This window comes from Chiloscyllium plagiosum, unplaced genomic scaffold, assembly GCF_037043375.1.
Source record: "Chiloscyllium plagiosum isolate Xiang-an unplaced genomic scaffold, Cpla_swu_hap1 HiC_scaffold_22, whole genome shotgun sequence".
In the NCBI taxonomy this organism is placed as follows: domain Eukaryota; kingdom Metazoa; phylum Chordata; class Chondrichthyes; order Orectolobiformes; family Hemiscylliidae; genus Chiloscyllium; species Chiloscyllium plagiosum.
The window spans coordinates 18,489,100-18,512,465 of NW_028270160.1; the positions used below are offsets into that span (position 1 = coordinate 18,489,100).

The window sequence follows — 23,366 nt, forward strand, 5'->3', positions numbered from 1 at the left end:
GAGGCCTGTGACCAGGGGTGTGCCACAAGGATCGGTGCTGGGTCCACTGATTTTTGTCATGTGTATAAATGATTTGGATGTGAATATAGGAGGTACAGTTAGTAAGTTTGCAGGTGACACCAACATTGGAGATGTAGTGGACAGTGAAGAAGGTTATCTCAGAGTACAATGGGATCTTGATCAGATGGGCCAATGGGCTGAGGAGTGGCAGATGGAGTTTAATGTAGATAAATGTACATTTTGGAAAGGCAAATCAGGGCAGGTCTTATACACTTAATGGTAAGGTCCTGGGGAGTGATGCTGAGCAAAGTTACCTTGGAGTGCAGGTTAATAGTTCCTTGAAAGTGGAGTCCCAGGTAGATAGGATAGTGAAGATGATGTTTGGTATGCTTTCCTTTATTGGTCAGAGTACTGAGTACAGGAGTTAGGAGGTCATGTTGCAGCTGTACAGGACATTGGTTAGGCCACTGTTGGAATATTGTATGCAATTCTGGTCTCCCTCACACCAGAAGACTGTTGTGAAACTTGAAAGGGTTCAGAAAAGATTTACAAGGATGTTGCCATGGTGAGAGGATTTGAGCCATCAGTAGAAGCTGAATAGGCTGGGGCTGTTTTCGCTGGAGCATCTGAGGTAGAGGTGTGACCTTATAGAAGTTTATAAAATCATGAGGGGCATAGATAGGGTAATTAGACAAGGTTTTTTTCCGTGTGGTGCGGAGTCCAGAACTAGAGGGCATAGGTTTAGGGTGAGAGGGGAAATATTTAAATGGGGCCTAAGGGGCAACGTAATTACGCAGAGGGTAGTGTGTGTATGGAATAAGCTTCCAGAGGAAGTGGTGGAGGCTGGTGCAATTCTGACATTTAAAAGGCATCTGGATGGGTACATGAACAGAGGGATATGGGCCGAGTGTTGGCAAATGGGACTAGATTTGGTTAGGATATCTGGTCAGCATCGACCAGTTAGACCTAATGGTATGTTTCCATGCTGAACCTCTCTATGACTCATTAGTCCCACCTGCTCCATAGATACTCTGAACAGGTTGGCAAGAAAATATCTAAAATATTCAACAAGAAATGCAATAGGGAATTCAGAAGTTTTGTCTTGACCCAGGTGTAGCACCTATACTGCCTGAACTGCAGTGATTTTTGACCCCACCTTTCCAAGGATAATTGGGAATGTATTAAATGGTGGCTTAGTCAGTGATGCCTACATTCTATGAAAAAAACCTACTGAGCCAAATAGTTGTAAGGCAGGAAATAGCAGAGGTACTTGTATACTTATTTAATAATTCAACCACTGGTTGATAGCCAATGTTTTACTTGTGAAAAGTTGTGGCACTGGAAAAGCACAGCATGTCAAGCAGCATCTGAGGAGCAGGGGAGTGGACGGTTCGGATGTAAGCCCTTCTTCAGGAATGAACTGATGACTTTCCTGATGAAGGGCTTGTGCCCAAAACGTTGACTCTCCTGCTCCTCATGCTGCCTGACCTGCTGTGCTTTTCCAGCACCACCCTTTTTGACTGTGATCTCCAGCATCTGCAGTCCTCATTTTCTCCTAATGTTTTACAAATGTTTAGGAAAAGAGCACATCTATAGGAGAACTAATGGATTCCTTACAAAGGAGAGAATAGAAAATTTAGAAATGGAAAATAATCTGATAAATAGCATAAATATCAGATGGAAAAGTCTTGATTAACCTTATTAAATTCTTTGAACTAGTGAGAGACTAGACATAATGTATTAAATACAGTTTCTGAATTTTCTTTGATCAGATTCCACACGATAGCTTAATGACTAATAGTGGAGTCGGGAGACAAATAACAATATTGTCATCTAGCTTGCTGCAAGACTGGAATAGCAAGGAGGGTAAAGAATGACTGTTCTAAGTTGCAGTAGGTCAAGCCCTACAGGAATCAGTGATGGAATCACTGCAGTTCTCAATTTATATTAATAATGTAGACTTTGGAAATGAAAAGGCAATTTTTATATGACACCAAATAGGTATAGGGTGATAGGAATATAGGGCAACAAAAGGGATCAGGAGTACAAATGCACAAAATCCTTGGAAGTAGCAAGACCATCAAAAACAAACCAACCCCTAGGGCTTACTTCTCAACACAAACTAAACTTATATCAAACATTAGTCAGCCCATGTTTCAACCATTTTAATCATAAAAGTAATAGATACTGGCCAAATTGCAAATGATCTTGAATGCAAAATTGTTAAGGTTTACTCACTGAAAGTAGTTTAAAATGCTGGGTCTCTTTTCCCTTGAAAAGAGAAATGTATAGAAAAATGATAAAAACAGAAATTGCTGGAAAAGCTCGGCATGTGTGTCAGTATCTGGAGAGAAATCAGAGTTAACATTTCGGGTCGAGTGGCCATTCCTCAGCAATTTATTTTTGTTTGGTTTAAAGTATCTGCAATTTTTTTGGTTTTTATACAGAAAAATGATGTAAGGTTTTGGTAAAGTAGATGTATGTTTGCATGAGTCGTGAGAATGTGGTCCTCATTATCACAAGGAAATGTTGATGCCAATAAAATGAATACCTTTAGGGAAGACAAGCAGATGAGATAGAAGGGAATGTAGGGTCATGCTCATAGTTAACTGAGGAAGGATGGAATAATATTCAAGTGTCGCATAGATACCAGTCCGTACTGATTGGGCTTACTGGTCTGTTTCTGCAGTGTATATTTTACATAATTCGTTGGTACTGCTAATGAAGAGCTAACTGAATCGCATCAGAGAACGATCTCATTGTTTGAGCTGTGGCAGTTCCAAATCATAATGCAGCAATTTAGACTGAATTGTAGAAAATGTGGTAAAATGAAGACTGGCCCCTTGCACCACTGTATGGATTGTTGTTTCACGATGTTGATCTTTGACATGTCACAGAATTAATTCAGGAAACCTTTCAATCTGAAGGTTATAATCTGCATGAAAGAAGTCTCCATTGGAGCTCGTAGAAATGGCTACACCTTATTAATTGAGTTTGGACGGGCCTTTTTAAGGTTCTATGAAGACTCGAGAGGTGAGTTTTTATTCTTGGTCTCATTCGTCCCTAGTAGTAAATAATTTCTACCTTGTTTCTTAAATTTATGTTAATTAGATGTGCAGACCAGTATTTGCAGAACTATGATGGGCCATTTGGGGTTAGGATATTTTGGAACATTCCCTGAGCACCATTGATGTACCTTGTTAATATTCTTGCGACTTAAATGCAGAGAAGCTTGTGAGTGTAAAATTCCTAATAAGCTGTGTTTATTTTGTAGAGGCTGTTGGCCAGTACCTGGCATTGGTATATGCTGGTTTAACTGGATCCGTTACAATGATCAGCTGCACTGTTCTTGCACTCACTCGGCTAGTGTTTGAATTTAAAGGTATGGAATGAGAAAAGTAAATATTTAGCTGAAGCTAATATATCTCGATTCTTCCCTTTCATTTTTGTATATCAGTGAGTGGAGTTTTGTCAATCATCTGTAAAGAAGTGAGACCACAATTACACTTAATTGTGTAAGTCTCTGTGTTGGAATGGTCCAGTCAGTGGATCCGCATCTTGTGCACTGTGATCCTGGAAACATGATCAGTCTTGGGTGCAGTATGAAATGTTAATTTTTGTGGCTGTTTGAACCAACCATTCCTGGAGCAGCAGAGAATGTTGGTTTGAGAGAATTGGAGTAGATACTGCTGTGTAGGACACTTCTTGAGGAAATAGAAAGGAGGCAAAGGAAGTGACCATCAGCAGGATCTGTTGGAGTTCACACCAACACGGACAAATGATTCTGATTTTCTCCCTCTTGCCCGCAGATCAAATGGATGTATCTACCATTGAGCAGCTGCTTCAAAACATCTGTCTCTTGCTTCAGTCCAAAACACGTGATATCATCAAATCAGCCCTGAGTTTTATCAAAGTTATTCTGTTCATCATGGATACAAAGGTTCTGGCTCAACAGCTACAGCTGCTGGTGAGTGACACTAGACAAAGCTGTAATCTCACTTTTTGCAACCAAGCAGCATTACAGCATCCCCAAATCCTAGCTGTGTGGTGCTGCTAATCCATTGACTAGTGATTGCAAGTTAAAGAAACTGTATTCTCAGTCTCCCTCATCCTGCACCTCTAGCTGCCCCTGCCCCACTCTCCCAGTCAAACTGGATACGCAAGAGTAACATGGAAGGTGAATTTGTAGACTACATCTGGGATTGTTTCTTTGAGGAGTGCAATGCAGAACCTACCCAGGAGCAGGCTAATTCTGATCTAGTGATGTGTGATAAGGATGGATTTATAAGAGAGCTTGTATGTAAGAATTCTTGATGGGGTTAATAGTCACAACATAGAATTTCAAATATGGTTTGAGGGAGAGCAGCTCTGGTCTCAACTTTTGAGGGGCAAATACAGAGCCATAAAGAAAGAGTTCTTTAAACTGGCTGAGAAAATAGACTATGGGGATAATCGTGGATGACCAGTGGTAGACACTTAAGCAGATATTTCATAAAACACTGTTTTAAAAAAAATACTCTTATGAACAAGGGGAACTGGGTAAGAGTGACCACTTGTGATAGTAGTGGGAAGTTGCATGTGGAGGCTGAAGAGATTGGGGAGACACTGAATGAATACTTTTCATCAGTATTCACTCAGGAACAGGACATTGATGCTGATGTGAATACTGAGTCACAATTAATTAGAATGGACGGCTTTGAGGTACGTAGGGAAGAGGTGTTGGAAATTCTGGAAAGGGTGAAAATAGATAAGTCCCCTGGGCCTGATGGCATTTATCCTAGGATTCTCTGGGAAGCAAGGGAGGAGATTGCAGAGCCATTGGCCTTGATTTTTATGTCCTCGTTGTCTACAGGAATAGTGCCAGAAGACTGGAGGATAACAAATGTGGTTCCCTTGTTCAAGAAGGGGAGTAGGGATAACCCTAGTTACTATAGGCTGGTGAGTCTCACTTCTGTTGTGGGCAAAGTCTTAGAGAGAATTGTAAGGGATAGGATTTATGAACATCTGGATAGGAATAATGTGATCAAGGATAGTCAGCATGGTTTTGTGAAGGGCAGGTCGTGCCTCACAAACCTTATTGAATTCTTTGAGAAGGTGACTAAGGAGGTGGACGAGGGTAAAGCGGTTGATATTGTGTGTATGAATTTTAGTAAGGCGTTTGATAAGATTCCCCATGGTAGGCTACTGCAAAAAATACGGAGGTATGGCATTGAGGGTGAGTTGGAGGTGTGGATTAGGAATTGGCTGGCTGGAAGAAGACAGAGGGTAGTAGTTGATGGTAAAGGTTCATCTTGGAGTGCAGTTACTAGCGGTGTTCTGCAAGGATCTGTTTTGGGACCATTGCTGTTTGTCATTTTTATAAATGACCTGGAGGAGGGGCTAGTAGGTTGGGTGAGCAAGTTTGCGGATGATACGAAAGTCGATGGAGTTGTTGACAGTGAGGAAGGATGTGTCAGGTTACAGCGGGATATAGATAAGCTGCAGAGCTGGGCAGAAAGATGGCAAATGGAGTTCAATGTAGGTAAGTGTGAGGTGATTCACTTTGGTAAGAGTAATAAAAAGATGGGGTACTGGGCTAATGGTCGGATACTTGGTAGTGTGGATGAGCAGAGGGATCTTGGTGTCCATGTACACAGATCTCTGAAAATTGCCACTCGGGTAAATAGTGTGGTGAAGAAGGCATATGGCGTACTGGCATTTATTGGTAGAGGAATTGAGTTCCGGAGTCCTGAGGTCATGTTGCAGTTGTATAAGACTCTGGTGCGGCCGAATCTGGAATATAGTGTGCAGTTTTGGTCGCCGTACTAGAGGAAGGATGTGGAGGCACTGGAACGGGTGCAGAGGAGGTTTACCAGGATGTTGCCTGGTATGGTAGGAAGATCGTAAGAGGAAAGGCTGAGGCACTTGGGGCTGTTTTCATTGGTGAAAAGAAGGTTTAGGGGTGACTTGATGGAGGTGTACAAGATGATTAGGGGTTTAGATAGGGTTGACCATGAGAACCTTTTTTCCACGTATGGAGTCAGCTATTACGAGGGGGCAAAGCTTTAAATTAAGGGGTGGTAGGTATAGGACAGATGTTAGGGGTAGATTCTTTACTCAGCAAGTCGTGAGTTCATGGAATGCCCTGCCAGTAGCAGCGGTGGACTCTCCCTCTTTATGGGCATTTAAACAGGCATTGGATAGGCATATGGAGGATAGTGGGCTAGTGTAGGTTAGGTGGGCTTGGATCGGCGCAACATCGAGGGCCAAAGGCCTGTACTGCGCTGTATTTTTCTATGTTAACAAAGGCAGTCAAGGAGAATATTCAATTTAAAGAAAGGCATACAAAGCTGGACAAACTAGTTGTAGACCAGAGGATTGGTTGATTTTTTTTAAGAACAAGCAACAGATGATTAAGAACCTATTAAAAAAAAAGGCATAAAGTTGATTATGAAAATAAACTCACAAGAAATATAAAAGCTAACAGCAATAGCTTCTACAAGTATATAAAAATAGAATTGTTAAAGTGAGTGTGGATCTCTCAAGGATGCAACTGGTGGAATTATTAAGGGAAACAGAATTTGCAGATAATTAAGCCAATATTTTGCATTGATCTTCACAGTGGAGGACATTTTAAATGTCCCAAAGACAAATAAGCAAATAGTGGGAGTAAAGATCTTTTCAGAATTTCTATCACAAGGGGAAAAAAAGGTAGTTGATAAACTAGTGGGATGAAAGGCAGACAAGTCCCTAGGACCTGATGACTTGCATCTAAGAATTATCAAGGAAGTGGCTGCAATGTTTATGGTGGTTATGGTTGAAATAATCCAGAACTCATCTTGATCCCATGAAGATTCTAGCAGATTGAAAAACCACAAATGTGACACCCCTCTTCAAGATGAGACAAAGAGACAGAAAACAGTTAATCTGTCATTGGGAAAATGGTAGAGTCCATTATTCAGGAAGAAATAGCGGGCCATTTGGAAAATCTTAAGGCAATCAAGCAGAGTGCATAGGTGTAGTGTATTTGGGTTTTCAGAAGGTGTTTGATAAGGTGCCATATAAAATGTTATAGCAAGTTTTGAGAAGATTTGTTATTGCAGGGCGGCACAGTGGCTCCGTGGTTAGCACTGCTGCCTCACAGCACCAGGGACCCGGGTTAGATTCCGCCTTGGGCAATTGCCTAAGTGGAGTTTGCACGTTCTCCCAGTGTCTGCATGGGTTTCCTCCAGGTGCTCCAGTTTCCTCCCACAGTCCAAAGATGGTGGGAGGAAATGGTGGTCAGGTGAATTGGCCATGCTCAATCACCCATAGTGTTAGGTGCATTAGTCAGGGGTAAATATAAGATAGAAGGTCTGGATGGGTTACTCTTCAGAGGATCGGTATGGATTTGTTGGGCTGAGGGGTCTGTTTCCATACTGTAGGTAATATAATCTAAGAGAGGCGATCCTGGTATCCCAGCACAAGATGGTGTTGGGATCAACGGATTCTTTCCAGGTTGGAGAGATGTAACTAATGGAGTGCCATAAGTATCAGTCTGAGAGGCATATAAACTTTTGGAATATCTTGGCATTGAGGGTTATGATGAGCTTGAGGAACGAATTGAATTTATTTGGGAATGGCTTAAGGGCCAAATGGCTAACACCTCTTTTTTTCCTTATGAGCTTCCCTTTTCTGCCTCCCTCTCATCCTTCCGCTCCGTTGTTGTCCTTCTTCCTTTCTCTACACTCCTCTGTTATGCATTCCTACTGAATTCTGTTTCTTTCATAGGATTTTATTGCGCTGAAGGCCATTCAGCCTATTGTGTCTGTACTAACTATTCAAATGAGCAGTTCACCTAGTTCCATTCTCTAGCCGTCTCCCCTTAAGCCAACATGTTCTGCCTTTTCAAATTAACTGTGTAACTGTCTTCTAAATGCATCCATTATGCCTGCCTCCACCGTACGCCCAGGCAGTGAACTCTAGAACCTGACTACTCATTTTGTGTAAAAGCCTTTTCTCGTATTGCTTTTGTATTGGCAGATGGAAAGTATTGGCAATTTGCGGGATGATATGAGACGGCATTTCCGTGTAAAATTAAAAAATATCTTCACAAAATTCATACGCAAGTTTGGGTAAGTGCAGAAATGTAACTACAGGAACAGTTTTCCTGCAGGTAGAGCTGAATATAGTTTCACATTAGCCAAATGATTGGTGGTGCATAGTTGAGCACTGAACAGGAGGTGGTGACTTCACGAATATCCTAATCATCAGCAGTGGAGGAGCCCAGCAGATCTGTGGAAAAGGTAAACCTGAAGCATTCGTATCTTTATTCAGCCAAACGTGCTGAGTGTACAATCCATCTTGGCCACCTCTTCCTGATGTCTTCAGCATTAATTTACCCAGTCTTCGAACAAGGCACCCAATACTGCAAAGCCCCTATCGGCATTGACAATATTCCAACAATAGTAAAACATAGCATAGAATATAGGAGGAGGATTAGGCCACCTGGCCCTTGAAGCCTACTCCACTATTCAACATGGTCATGGCTGATAATTCGACTCAGTACCTTGTTCCTGCTTTCTTCCCATTTCCTTTGAACCAGTTAGCCCTTAAAATATACCTGATTTCGTCTTGGAACCAACGGTTTGGCCTCAACCACTTTCTGTGGCACACCACTCTCTGGGTGTAGAAATATCTCCTCATCTCTGTCCTGAATGGTGTAGCTCATATCCTAAAACTATGACCTTTGGATCTGGATTTATGGTCATCGGGAGCATCCTTCCTATGTTCACCATGTCCAATCCTATTACAATTTTATAAGGTATTACTGCACATGATTTTTCTAAACTCCAGTGAATATAGATCCAACCTGTCTAATGTCTCTTCATATGTCTGTCATATCATCTCAGGAATCAGATTGGTAAACCTTAATTGCATTTCCTGTACGTCCAGAGCATCCTTTCTCTGACAAGGAGACCAAAGCTGCACACAACATCCTAAATATAGTCTTAGCAGGGCCCCTTACAATTGCAGCAAGTATCTGTGATCCTGTGAAGGCCAGAATACCAATTGCCACACCTGTTGCACCTGCATGCTTATTTTTCAGTGACTGGTGTACAAGGGCCCTAGCTCTCATTGCACCTTCCCTTTCCCAACATATCACCATTCAGATAATCTGCCTTCCTGTTTTGCTACAAAAGTGGATAACATTGCATTTATCCACATTAGACTTCACGTACTATGCATTTACCCTCTTATTCAACTTATCCAAGTCGCACTGAAGCATCTGTGCACCATTTTCAAAGTTCAGCCTCCCACTCAGCTTTGTGTTGCTGCGCACTTGGCGATATTACATTTAGTATCTTCATCCAGATCATCAATGTATCTCCTTAATCACTAAGGTGCAAGCTCTGATCTCTTCAGTACCCTAATAATCACTGGCTGTCACTCAGAAACAGAGCCTCCATGTTAGCAACACAAAAAGTTAAAATTTTCAAAAACCCAATATTGACCTCAATGATTCCTATCCAGAAGTTTTGAATAACCGATCCTAGACTCTGCGAATAGCCAATTATAGACATGTGTCTAGCTTCAACCAAACACGTAGCAATTTATCAACAAAGCAGTAACTTAAGCAGAGCAAAATTTAGATATCACTGTAATCTAACTAATGTCTGATTAAAACCCAAAAACTTTTATTTTCAGCCCCATTCATACAAAAGACAGAGACAAAGAAATAAGCATGGTTGAGGGATAAGTCAAAGTAAATGGCAAAGCTGGCCATATTACTTGAATTGTTTTCGTGATGTGTTGTTCCACAGGCATAGATTTAGAGTCACAGAGATGTACAGCACAGAAACAGACCTTTCAGTCCAACTCGTCCATGCCGACCAGATATCCCAACCCAATCTAGTCCCACCTGCCAGCACCTGGCTCATATCCCTCCAAACCCTTCCTATTCATATACCCATCCAAATGTCTCTTAAATGTTGCAATTGTACCAGCCTCCACCACTTCCTCTGGCAGCTCTTTCCATACATGTATCACCCTCTACGAGAAAAAATTGCCCTTTAGGTCTCTTTTATATCTTTCCCCTTTCACCCTAAACCTATGCCCTCTAGTTCTTTCCCGCCCCCTTTTTAAATAGTGGGGTTATTTTAGCTGCCCTACAGCCATTGGAACTGTTAGAGTCTATAGAACTTGAAAAATGAGTATCAATGCATCCACTGTTTTTAGGGCCATATTTTCTTATGTGCTCTGAGATATAGATTATCGAGCTCTGGTGTTTTATTGACCTTTAATTCCATCAATTTCTCAACATCATTTCCCTTCTAGTACTGATTTCTTTCAGTTCCTTCCTGTCATTAGTCCCTGCATTCTGGCAACAATGTTGGGACATTATTTGTATCCCCCTATGTGAAGACAACCAAAATGTGTATGTAATTAGACTGCCATCTCTTTCCTCATTCTAATTTCCTGTTTCCCTGTAAACTGCCAGGCAATTACTATCTCTGACAAGAGAATCTAACCATCTCCTATTGACATTGAATTACATGAACATCACTGAGTACCATTGATCAACTCTACAAATACTGGAGATCAGAGTGGGTCAGATAGTATCCATGGAGAAAGAGCACACTAATGTTTTGAGTCTAGATTACTCTTCATTAGGGCTGAAGTGAAGTGTGGAGGGAGGCAGCATTTATGCAACAGTTGGTGGGGAGCGGTTGGCGTTGTAGAGTACTGGGGGAGAAAAGATGTTGATAGTTGATAAATATAATGACTACTAAAGGTGTGGGTGTTGCATTAGTGGTGAAAGAATCGGATTACAGCTTTGAGAAGGAATGATATACTAAATGCAGCATCAAATAAATCCATATGTGTTGGATAGAAACCAAAAAAAGAGCGGGTGCACTAATAGGCAATGATTATAGACCCTGAAATAATGGGCAAGAGGTGGAGGAGCAAATATGAAGGCAAGTTTCTAAGTGAAAAGCAGTAGGGCAGTAATAATTGGACACTCAACTACCAAATGTCAGCAGGGATACAGACAGTGTGTAAGAACATAGAGCACAAAATTATTGAATTGCATTCAAGGGAACTATTTTAGCCAATACATAACAAACCCCAACAAGACCGAGTGCAATTCTAGGTTTAGTCTTTGGAAATGAAGCTGGGCGGGTAGATGAAGTAGCAGTAGGCAATCATTTTGCAGATGGTAATGGAAATACAGGTGATTTAGTATTATTTTGGAAAGGGATGAAGATAGAACAGGAATAATCTAAATTGGGAGAAGGCAAATTTTACAAAGCTGAGAGCTGATCTGGCAAAACTGGACTGATTATAGATACTTGAAGGCAGGTCAGTGGCAAAATCAGCTGGAAGTGTTTAAAAGTGAGATTCTTTCTGCAGGCACAGTGTAAACATGCTCCTGCAAAGAAAAAGGATGGTACTGCCAAATCAAGAGCCACATCACTATCCAAGATAAGATAAAACAGGAAAACAGAGCTAATTACAATCTTGAAAAAACTATTCCTTTAGGAAGCAGAAAGTACAGCATGTAAGTGAAAGAGTAAATTAGGAAAGCAAAACGAATATGAAAATGTTGACTGATAAAAATTAAGAACAATCCAAAGAAGTTCTGAATACATGAGCAAGAGGATGACTAAGAAAAGGGATGTAATTTGTGCCTGGATGCAGATGATTGGGGAGGGTTCTTAATGAGTATTGTGTCCTCACAGAGGAGAGAGATTATGCAGACATTCTAGTTAAAGAGGAAATATGTGACGTATTAGATAAAATAAGAACAATGGGAAGAAAGGAAATATTGGAGGGACTGACTATGAACGTGGGTAAATCACTAGGGCTGAATGAACTATATCTTAAGCTGTTAAAAGAAGCTAGGGAGGGAATAATAGGAACTCTGAGGATCATTTCCAGTCCTTAGTTGATACAGGTGAGATGCCAGAGTTTTGGAGGTCTGTAAACATTGTACCATCATTCAGAAAAGGTGTGAGGGAGAGGCTGAATGATGGTGAATCCGACCTTGGCAGTGGGCAAATTGCTGTCATCAAAGTTGAGGGAAAGGACTAGTTAACTTAAGGCATGGATTAATCACAGATAGGCAACATGATTTTGTAAAGGACTATCATGTTTAACTCGCTTCTATGAATGTTTTGAAGAAGTAACAAGGAAGATTATTGGTAGTGCAGAAAATGTCTATAAGGATTTTAGTAAAGTATTTGACACGGTCCTGTGCAGCAGACTGGTCAGAAAATTTAAAGTCCATGGAATACAAGGGAATGTAATGAGTTGTGTCCAAAATGGGTTCAGTGACAGAAATCAAATGGTAATGCCTGGCATCTGTTTTTGAGAGTGAAAAGTTGTAATCTATAGGGCTTAGTGTTTTGCTCCCTTGTTGTTTGTGGTATATGTTTGTGATTTATACTTACAAGTGGGGGGACATGATTAGGAAATTTGCAGGTAACAAAAATTAGCTGGATGATTATTATTGAGAGATGCTTTCAACTGCAGAATGAAACCAATGGTTTTGCTGAGTGGCGGGGGAAGTGGCAAATGGAATTCAGTCTGGAAATGTGAGAGCGTATGCGTTTTCAGAAGGCAAACAACTAAAGGAATACACAGTAAACGGGAGGGTCATGAGAGGGGTAGAGAAAATAAGGGACTTTGGAATGAATGTACGGTCATCCCTGTAGGTGGCAGGGCAGATAGATAAAGTGGCAAGGAAGTCATATGGATGCTTTCCTTCATTGTATGAGACATTGAATGCAAGAGCTGGAACTGTACAAGTCACTGGTTAGATTACAGCTGGAGTCTTATATACTGTTCTGGTCACGGAAGGACATAATTGCCATAGAGAGAATTCAGAGGAGATTTACAAGAATGCTGCCACGGCTTGAAAATTGTAGGTATGAGGAAAGATTGAATAAGGGTGAAGCTTGTTTTCCATGGAACAGAGGATGCTGAGGGATGATTTAATTGAAGTGTACAAAATAATTAAGTCTTGAATGGAGTGGACGGGAAAGATCTGATCCCTGTGGCAGAGAAGTTAGTAATTAGTGGGAACAGATTTAAGGTGATTAGCAGAAGGGGATGCTTTCACCCAGAGGGTTGTGAGTGTCTGAACTTCACTGCTCAGTTTGGTGATTGAGTCAGAAACCCTCAACTTGTTTAAAAGGAACTTGGATCAGCACTAGAAGTACTGTGACAACAAGGCTGCAGACCAGATGCTAGAAAGTGAGATGAAGAATGGGTACCTAGTTTATTCAACTAGTGCAGACGTGATGGCTGAACGGCTTCTTTCCGTGTTGTAACTTTTTTAATGGTTTTACCTGTTAATTTTGTTGGGTAGATGTCAGTATTATAATTATTGTTTGCTTAGCTTACCCAGAGCTAATTACGAAGAGTTTTGAGTAAACTAATCTGTTAAACTGTTGTGAATTTCAAATCAGTAGTGTCTGAGCTCTGTGCAGCTATTGGTTAAATCCTGAACTAGGTGCTACAGATTACTGAATTGCTTGTTCATTAACTTAGCTATCAGTTTTGAGAATGTCCATTGAGATTGTGAATTTGAAGAATCTGTGTTCTCTTCTGGTGTGCTTCTCACCCACATCCCTCTCACCAACATTTCAGATTCGAGATGATTGACAGCATGGTTCCAGAGGAGTACCATCGAGTGCTTGTCAATATTCGTAAAGCAGAGGCCCGGAATAAGAGGCAACGAGCTCTGAAACGAGCTGAGAGTGGCTCAGAAAGTGAAGATGAAACTCAAAAACAAAATGGGGACAGGTGAGGAGTAAAATAAGCTAAGAGTGATTTAGTACAACACTACACAGTGTGGAGATCATGGGTCTGTATTCTTCATCACATGATGGAAATGTGTTGCTGGAAAAGCGCTGCAGGTCAGGCAGCATCTAGGGAACAGGAGAATCGACGTTTCGGGCATTAGCCCTTCTTCAGGAATGGGCTAATGCCCGAAACGTCGATTCTCCTGTTCCCTAGATGCTGCCTGACCTGCGCTTTTCCAGCAACACATTTCCATCTCTGATCTCCAGCATCTGCAGACCTCACTTTCTCCTTCTTCATCACATGAGCTAGTAAAAGAAAGATTTATATTTTTATTGTACTTATGTTTATAGTATTATTCCACAATGGAACTATGCCTAAAAGGGTGATCGATGCAGGAGCCGTCAAGATGTTTAAGAAGTATTTAGATGATCACTTGAAACAGCACAGATTTCAAGGCTATGGGTCAAGTGCTGGAAAATAAGATTAGAATAGATAGATGCTTGATGACCATTGAGGTCAGGATGAGCTGAAAGGTCGTCTTGCTTGCTGTAAAAACTGTGACTTCAAACTCTGACTCTTTTCACAACTCAAGGGCATTCCAAAGTATTGTACAGCCAATTAAAAACTGTTCAGATCCAGCCACAATGGCTGCCAATTTCATCAGACTAAACTCCTACAGACTGCAATGAGAGTATTTCTTTTGATGTTTGAGAGATTAAATACTGTGAATTCAGTATTGTGGTCAAAAGGTATTATGTTAGAACTGACAATAGCTTCAGAGGTGGCCTATTGCACTTGTGTATAAACCTTAAGTACGTTTTTACTTTGGAATGGTGAAATTATTCTGTTTCAAGCTGGAGTGTGTTATCATCTCTCTAGACTGTGGAAATCTTTTAGTCACCCCTCCTTATCTTCAGTTCACAGCTATTAGATAATCTCTCATTGAATGAGCCAAAGGCCTCTGTTTCCCATCTAATTCAGATGTGGATAGATTCAACAGTGAGCATCACCTTGTTATTGACCCTCTGACAAGGCAGTGCTCCCTCAGTACTGACCCTCTGACAGTGCAGTGTTCTTTCAGTACTGACCCTTTGACAGAGCAGCACTTCCTCAGTACTAACCATCTGACAGGGCAGCACTACCTCAGTACGAACCCTCTGACAGGGCAGCGCTCCCTCAGTACAGACACTCTGACAGGGCAGCGCTCCCTCAGTACGGACCCTCTGACAGGGCAGCGCTCCCTCAGTACAGACACTCTCACAAGGGCCGCGCCTCCTTGGGATCAACTTAGAATCTTGTGCTCCTTTCTCAAGTATGGCTTGGATCCACAACCTTCTAACACTTGCATTGTGATTGCCACCAACGTAGACAATGCAATTGCCACATCGATGTAAAACCATAAGAGATACAAGCAGAGTTTGGCCATCAGCCCTTTGAGTCTGCTCTATCATTCGATCATGGCTGATGTGTTTCTCAACCCCAATCTGCTGCCTTCTCCCTGTACCACTTGATCCTGTTACTAATGAATAACTTATCTATTTCTGTCTTAAATACACTCAATGACTTGGCCTTCACAGCTTTCTGCAGCAATGAATCCCACTTTGTGGCTGAAGAAGTTCCTCCTCATCTCATTTCTAAAAGGTTGACCCTTCTCTTGGAAACTGTGCTCTTGGGTCCTAGTCTGTTCAACTAGTGGAAGCATTATTTCCATGGCAGACTTTGATACGCCAGCCTAATTTGCCTGGAATCTAGCTTATGTGGAGTATTGGTCTTTTCCAGACTGTGAAGCTTAGTTTAATTATATAATTTTTTTTACAGTATTGAAGAGATTCTGGCCGAGTCTGATTCTGATGAAGAGGTTATTGAGAAAGCAGAGAAAGTGACAAAGAAGCAAATTATCCAGAAGAGCTCTGCTTGGCTGAAGGAAGGGGAAGCTGATGAACCTCTCAATTTTCTGGACCAGAAAGTGGCACAGAGGGTGTTAGGTAAGAATACAAGTTGTAGGAACACACTATTTGGCCCCTCAGTCTGCTTTCAGTGAAATTAGCTATTGCTACTGCTCATACTCACACTCACCTGTACTCTCCCACCTCATCTGCATTTCTTTAGAATCCAGGAAGGGAAGGGGGCCACTACACAAAAACAGGCAAAGTGTGTTGTGAAGAAGACACAAGTTTGCATGTAGATGGAGTACAATATTGAAAAATGTAAAGTTCACTTGGCAGGGAGAATAAAAAAGCACAGTATTATTTAAAGACATGACTAATTTCAAAGTTTGAAGTGATCTAGGTGTTATAGCCCCTAAGTCACTAAACATTAATGTGCAGGATACAGCAAGTGATTAAGAAAGTCAGTGGGATGTATCTTTGTGATGAGAGGAACGTACAAATATGGATGTTATGCTTCGGTTATACAGGGCATTGGTGAGTTTTGAATATTATGCTGTATTGGTTTCCTTATTTAAGGTCGAGTTTGTAAACTTTTGTAGGGGAATCAAAGATTATTGGAGTTATATCTGAATGTGGAATTTGCAATACAAATAATTTTATAGAATGGCAGGGCAGGCTAAAAGGGACAAATGGCTGACATCTGCTTCTATTTGTGTATTTCTTGTGGAAGCAGGAAGTAGTGAAGTTGGGGAGGAGCCCGGGTTTTCAATACAGTAACTACCGGAGCATAGGACCAGACTACATTTGAAGACAGTATCTTGATTGTGCTGTTGATAGTTGGGAGGCCGTGCCTGTGCCGTTGTGTGTGAGAGGTATCATTGGGCAAATAAGTTGCGTACTAACATTAATTGGCAATGATAAGTTTTTCTTCTACCTCATTCAATCTTGACTACTTTTTCTTCCAGCCACTAAACCAGAGCTGAAGAAGAAAGCAAGCATTAAACACGATTTCCCAGTGTTGTCAGATGGCCGATTGGTAATCAGTCAAGGAGCAAAGGATGAACAATTAAAAGGTAAATACTGTGGACATTTTTGTTGTTTCTGCACTGAGTCTCATATGAAGATGCCCTCCTCCTTTGAATAGTTCAATAAGAGACCTCCCCACTTTTTACAATTTTCCCTCTGGTCAGGGCGGCTCAAGGCATGTCCTCCAGTCAGATTGCTATTCTGTGCATTGCTAATTCACCAAACAAACTCCAGTGGAGGTTCTTCATTGTCACTCGGAGGTTTTGAAACAGAGCACATGCAGCAGGATGGATAATGTGAAGATTGTTGGAAACTTGCTGCATATTCTGTTGCTTAGATTTTCATGTCCACATTGCGCAGTTTCTTATTTGGGGATGGTGAGGAGGTTGTTACATGGGATCTCCTATGCTAAAATATTCTTGTGCTCTTCAATGGAACTGCATTGTTTCTCAATGGCAAGGAATCTCAATTGAGATGGGATAACGCCCTATCGTCTTCCAGTCACTCGCTGAGTTGGTTTCTCTTAAGTAAACTTGACGCTGATGTTTGTGGAAATTCTTCTGTTAACAGACTCTGAAGATGAAGCAAATGAAATCTTGGAGGAAGTTGGTGTGAAAACTGTGAGTGTTTGCCTTCATTTCATCAGAACTTTGTTACTAATGTCCCAGTGACAGTGAGACCCCAGCACTTAATCATCAAACCCTGCCCGAGTGCAAGCCTAATTGTCATTAATACTCCTGCATTTTCCCATGTAGTCTTTGACTATTTCTCCCACCACAACCAGCCTCTCCCTGATCCATCCTGATCTAACCTGACAACTGCTAGCTTCTGGCTGTCATACCTGACACACCAACCTATGTTCCTCCACCCGAGTCCCCAGAAGCCCCAGCTTCTATCTTGCCCACCTACCCTCTGGTTTTCAGTTTATTTGACTCTGTATCCCAGTGTCAATTTATTTTTTGAAAATTTGTCCATTTAGAAAGCTGCACAGAAGCAAAAATTCAAAACTGCTGATGATGATGAAGAGATGCAGACAGATTCATGCTATAAAGGTAGGTGTAAAGATTTTCTGTGCCCTTTTCCATGTCTGTGTATGTCACATTCCTCCACAGCACTCTGCTAATAATGCTGATGTCACTGTAGGATATATTAAGCCTATTCTGTCATTTAATAACACGGAGGATCATAGAAAAGGTCATAGAGATGTACAGCAAGGGAACAACCCCTCAATCCAACTCTTCCATGCTGACCAGATAACCTAAACTAATCTAGTCCCATTTGGTCCATATATCTCAAAACCCTTGCTATTCGAATTTAAATGTTGTAATTGTACCAGCCTCCACCACTTGTTCTGGCAGCTCATAGCATGCACATGCCATCCTCTGCGTAAAAAAGTTACCTCTTAGCTCCCTTTTATTTCTTTCCCCCCTCACTTTAAACCTATGCCCTCTTGTTTTAGAATCCCCCACTCCAGGTAAAAGATCTTGTCCATTTGCACTGACCATGCCTGTTATGGTTTTATAAACCTCTATAAGTTCACCAGCTCAGTTTCCAGTTCAATAAAAAAAGTTGGCTTCAGATCAGCAAGAGGTCTTATTAGATCTTATATGGATCATGTCAACTAAGTACTTTCCATCCTACTTCCAAGTTCCCATTCAATCACAAGGAACATCTTTCACTTAGGTATTATTCAGTTAGAGTTCAATCCCACTACTTCTCCATGCTTTATTATTGTATTCAATCATGTCAATTAAGTAAAGGATGTTCTGCCTATTACAGTATGGGAGTGTCTTTGGTCTCAGGGAATAGTTTGTGGGCAGTTTGAAAAGGTCTTTTGGAGGTGGTGGTCTGTGTGTGGTATGTTGAAGGTCTGCAGGGTGGGTCATAGCGGAGGGAGCGATCTCAGTAAAGATGTGTGTGTATAGTAAAGGTATTTGTAGGGGTTAGTGAGGATCATCAGTAAGGAAGGGTGGGGAAGAATGATGGTCTACAGAGTGGGCATGCAAAGGTCTTTTGTTCCTGTTTCTCTGCTGTCTGTCTCCTACTCCCAATCTCACCTTTACTTGTTTGTGAATGTTTCAGCTGGAGGTTCTGGAATTCACAGGCAGACACTTTCAAAGAGAAATAGAGAGTATGGTGCAGAGTATAAATCAACGGTGAGTGTGAGTCTTGTGTACTTGATATATTAACCATGTCTGATACTCTGTGATTGTAGTTAATTTCAATGGCACAAAACTAATTTTAATATCTGTTGTTTTCTCTCAAATGATTTTATTTATTTTTCCATCTCAGCATCTGTTTCTTTTAAATCTGACACATTCTAATCTCTCTTCAGAAAGGACGAGGGGATGTGAAACAGAGAGGGAAGCTGGATCCTTTTGCCTATGTCCCACTTAACAAATCACAGCTGAATCGAAGGTGTGGTTTTCTTACTGCTGGGTTACTACTATGAATACAGGGGTCATGATGCATTGTTGGCTCAATCAGTGTAAAGAATGATTTTTACAGGTGCAATGTTTCTCATTCCTCCTGGCTTTAAATTTTTGTTCTTAACAATATATATTTTTCCTTTGAAGGAAAAAGGCGAAGATTTGTGGCCAGTTCAAGGGCCTGGTTAGAGCTGCACGGAAAGGGGCAGAGGCTGGTCGTAGATTACAAAAGAAGAAACAGAGACTGCGATGATTTGATTGACTGGGAGAAGCTGCCGCTATTTCAGACTTCAATGACTGACTTATTACCAATTTGTCGGCTTTGATGCCTGGATTCAGAATCTTAAATCCTTAATCTTATTTTTCTGTTAATGGAACTATATTAAAGACTTACAGAACTACCTTTAAGTGCCACCTTCATTGATCTCCCAAGGTTAAGGTTCAGAAATCCAGTTGAGTAGTATATGATATGAAATTCAAATTGTTGGGGTTTATAATAATCCTGTAAAGAGTGGGTTCTGGCCATAGTTACTGCTTTCCAGAATAACCTTCCTCCTGGACGAGTTATTTTCGGAAAATCATCTGCAATGTATCAGTTACCATCGTGTGAGCATCAGTCGACATATGGAGTTGGGGGCCTCAATTACTTATAGTATATATTGATAACTTGGAAGAGGAAAGTGAATGTACAACAGCCAAGTTTGTAGACAACAGAAAAATGAGTGGTAAGGATAACAGTCTACAGAGGAACATAGACTAGTTAAGTGAATGTGAAAACGTGAAAATGTTAATGTGTTTTGACAAGATGAATGGAGGAGCTGAATAATATTTAAACGGAGAAACACTACAGAGAGCTGCAACAGAAGTAATTGGGGTTCTTTATGCATAAGTCACCAACAAGCTAACATTTAAGTAACAGGGAAGATAAATGGAATGTTGGCCTTTACTTCAAAGGGAATGGAGTATAAAATAGAGAGGCCTTACTAAAAACAATGTGCAAAGTAACTATTGCTTAGAACACCGTACAGTTTTGGTGCCTTATACAAAGAAAGATGAACTGGCATTGGAAGCAGTCCAGAGAATGTTCAATTGGTTGATCATAGGTATGGAGGATCTGTCTTATGAGGAGAGATCGAATAGATGGGGCCTGTACTCATTGGAGTTTCGAAGAATGGGAGGGTGACCTTACGGGAGGGCTTGGCATGGTAGATGCTGAGAGATGGTTTCCCCTCATTGAAGAGTCTCTGACCAGTAGGTTTAATCTGAAGAATAAAGGGGTCGACCATTTAAGGTAGAGATGAAGAGGAATTTCTCACCTGAGGGTATTGAATCTGTTCAATTCTTTACTGTGGAATGCTGTAGAGGCTGAGCTTTTAAGTATATTTAAGTTTGAGATAGATTTTTAATCAGTAAGCAGGAGAGTTGGTTTGTACTGGGTAATGTTGAGCTTGTGTGTTGGAGCTTTTTATCAACCAAGCAAGTGATGAGTATTCTAAAACACTCTTGACATGTCTTGTAGTGGGAAGGCTTTGAGGAATTAGAAAGCAAGTTATTCACTTTTGAATTTTTATCGTCTGACAATATTTTTGTGGTCAGTGTTGTTAGTTTATTAATTAATGGTGTCAGCACCCTTCCATATGCTGATCGTGGAAGATAAAGTGATAGCCATACAATTAATTGTTTGTGAAATGGAATAATTAAATCTGTCATTATTTGGCTCTTTTGTGTCACAAATGTTATTGGTTATGCATCAGTCTGACTGTTGGCTGGATCTTGCTTATTTTAATATGGAATGTCTCAGAACAATATGCATGGTTGGGGAGGGATGGCAGGAAAATAATACTGAAATCAAGAGTCATTGCAGCCATAAAGGTCCAGATAGTTCTCACTGATATTCTGAGAGTGAGAACCCACTCTGTAAAGAGCACAAAATTAAGATAAAGACTCAACTATGACTCTGATTCTGAGTGTATCTAACTCTGCCCCTCAACGTGGACAGAGAAAACATTTGTTGAGGTTTCATCATCCTTTGATCAAAACTGTTGCAAACTTTATCAGCCAGCTCTAAGTCGCCTATCCATTTGTGATCTGATGCTCCAGCTCAACAGATAAAGAATTCAGCTTTTTTTTTGTTTGCCTTGTTTGAGAGATTTGCTTCACTTATCGAGCAGAGATGGTGGTGTCCTGATAATGTTACTGGACTAGTAACCAGGACCCAGGCTAATGCTTTGAGGACTTGGATTCAAATTCCATCGCATTAGGTGGTAGAATATAAATTCAGTTAAATCTGGTATGTAAAGCTTGTCAACTATGAAACTACATCACTTGTTCTGATTCACTAATAGGAAGGAAAACTGCCTTATCTGGTCTAGCCTACATGTGGCCCCAGAACTACCACAATGTGGTTGACTCTTAACTGCTCTCTGAAATGGCCTAGCCAACTACTCAATTCAAGGGAAGTTAGGAATCAGCAACAAATGCTAAGCACATCTCATGAAAGAAATTTTAAACACTCAAGTTTTGCACACCTGTTGAAGCAAGTGGACACTTGCCCTGTTGTGAACTAACTTGTGACAGTGGCGGATCAGCAGGACACATTTCCTTCCAATTCGGAGGCAACTTCTAGCACTGTTTGTGAAACCAATCCAGCTGCATTATTAAATCATTTTTTTTCACATTGTGTAACTGGATTGCCCATTTGAGCATATGTTTGGCAACTTGTCCTTCGTGTAACTATTTTAGCTACTGTCTTATTCTACATTACACTCTTCCCACGATTAGTATTTTGTAGATGCTGGAAATACAAAATAAAACGAAAAGTCCACAGGGTCTGCAATTAGAAGAGGTAAATGACACCTCAGCTTGACCTTGGTCAATCTTACCTAGAGTGACTGAGTAAATCAAGTCAGCTGTCAATCTCCAGGTCAGGCAGCATATGTGGAGAGAGAATGTTTTAAGTTGGTGACCTTCAGAACTGAATAAAGATGCAACTGCTTTTTCCCTTCCAAAGAAAAGGCGTTGCTTTCGAAACCTATGTGGTTCCTAAGCACCTATCAATTCATGTGCAATGTTCAGTTCTTTCCTTGAAGTTTGATGCCTTAAGCTCAAACTTAGATATCAAACTTCGGTTGAAGTTCAATTTCAAATATTCATCCAGTTTCTTTTGAAAGGTAAGAATCTAACTTGGATCCTCTTAACTTTTGGGAGAGAAAGTGAGGTCTGCAGATGCTGGAGATCAAAGTTGAAACTTTATTGCTGGAACAGCACAGCAGGTCAGGCAGCATCCAGGGAACAGGAGATTCGACGTTTCGGGCACAGGCCCTTCTTCAGGAATGAGCAGAGAGTGTTTAGCAGAAGAAGATAAAAGGTAGGGAGGAGGGGCGTTGGAAATGTGATAGGTGGAAAGAGGTCAAGGTGAGGGTGATAGGTCAGAGTAGGATGGAGGCGGAGAGGTCAAGAAGAAGACTGCAGGTCAGGAAGGCGGTGCCGGGCTGGAGGGATCCGGCTGAGACAAGGTGGGGGGAGGGGGGATGAAGAAACTGGTGAAGTCCAAGTTCATCCCCTGCGGTTGGAGGGTTCCCAGTCGGAAGATAAGACGCTCCTCCTCAGACCGTCGGGTTGTTGTGGTTTGGCGGTGGATGAGTCCAATGACCTGCATATCCTTGGTGGAGTGGGAGGGGGAGTTGAAATGCTGTGCTACAGGTTGGTTGGGTTGGTTCGTCCGGGTGGCCCAGAGGTGTTCTCTGAATCGCTCCGCAAGTAGGCGGCCTGTCTCCCCAATATAGAGGAGGCCACACCGGCTGCAGCGGATGCAGTAGATGATGTGGGTGGAGGTGCAGGTGAATCTGTGGCGGATATGGAAGTTTCCTTTGGGGCCTTGGAGAGAAGTGAGGGGGGAGGTGTGGGCGCAAGTGTTGCACCTCCTGCGGTTGCAAGGGAAGGTGCCGGGAGTGGAGGTTGGGTCGGTGGGGGGTGTGGATCTGACAAGGGAGTCGCGGAGGGAGTGGTCTCTACGGAAAGCTGATAGGGGAGGGGAGGGAAATATATCCTTGGTGCTAGGGTCTGTTTGGAGGTGGCGGAGGTGACGGCGGATGATGCGCTGTACATGGAGATTGGGGGGGTGGTAGGTGAGGACCAGTGGGGTTCTGTCCTGGTGGCGGTTGGAGGGGCGGGGCTCAAGGGCGGAGGAGCGGGAAGTGGAGGAGATGCGGTGGAGGGCACCGTCGACCACGTCGGGAGGGAAATTGCGGTC

The 23,366-nt window shown here is 41.6% G+C and overlaps 1 protein-coding gene across 1 annotated transcript in view; it reads left to right on the forward strand.

The window, feature by feature from the left end:
* Positions 1-19,517, forward strand: part of rrp12 (ribosomal RNA processing 12 homolog) — a 53,601-nt gene extending 34,084 nt beyond the window's left edge. The window contains exons 23-34 of the mRNA XM_043712868.2: positions 2,928-3,033; positions 3,275-3,382; positions 3,810-3,967; positions 8,002-8,093; positions 13,615-13,770; positions 15,589-15,755; positions 16,625-16,732; positions 17,256-17,305; positions 17,665-17,737; positions 18,768-18,841; positions 19,021-19,103; positions 19,262-19,517. Coding sequence (XP_043568803.2) covers positions 2,928-3,033; positions 3,275-3,382; positions 3,810-3,967; positions 8,002-8,093; positions 13,615-13,770; positions 15,589-15,755; positions 16,625-16,732; positions 17,256-17,305; positions 17,665-17,737; positions 18,768-18,841; positions 19,021-19,103; positions 19,262-19,367 — 1,281 coding nt within the window. The 3' untranslated portion in view covers positions 19,368-19,517. The remainder of the gene's footprint in view (positions 1-2,927; positions 3,034-3,274; positions 3,383-3,809; positions 3,968-8,001; positions 8,094-13,614; positions 13,771-15,588; positions 15,756-16,624; positions 16,733-17,255; positions 17,306-17,664; positions 17,738-18,767; positions 18,842-19,020; positions 19,104-19,261) is intronic.
* Positions 19,518-23,366: the final 3,849 nt, after the last annotated feature.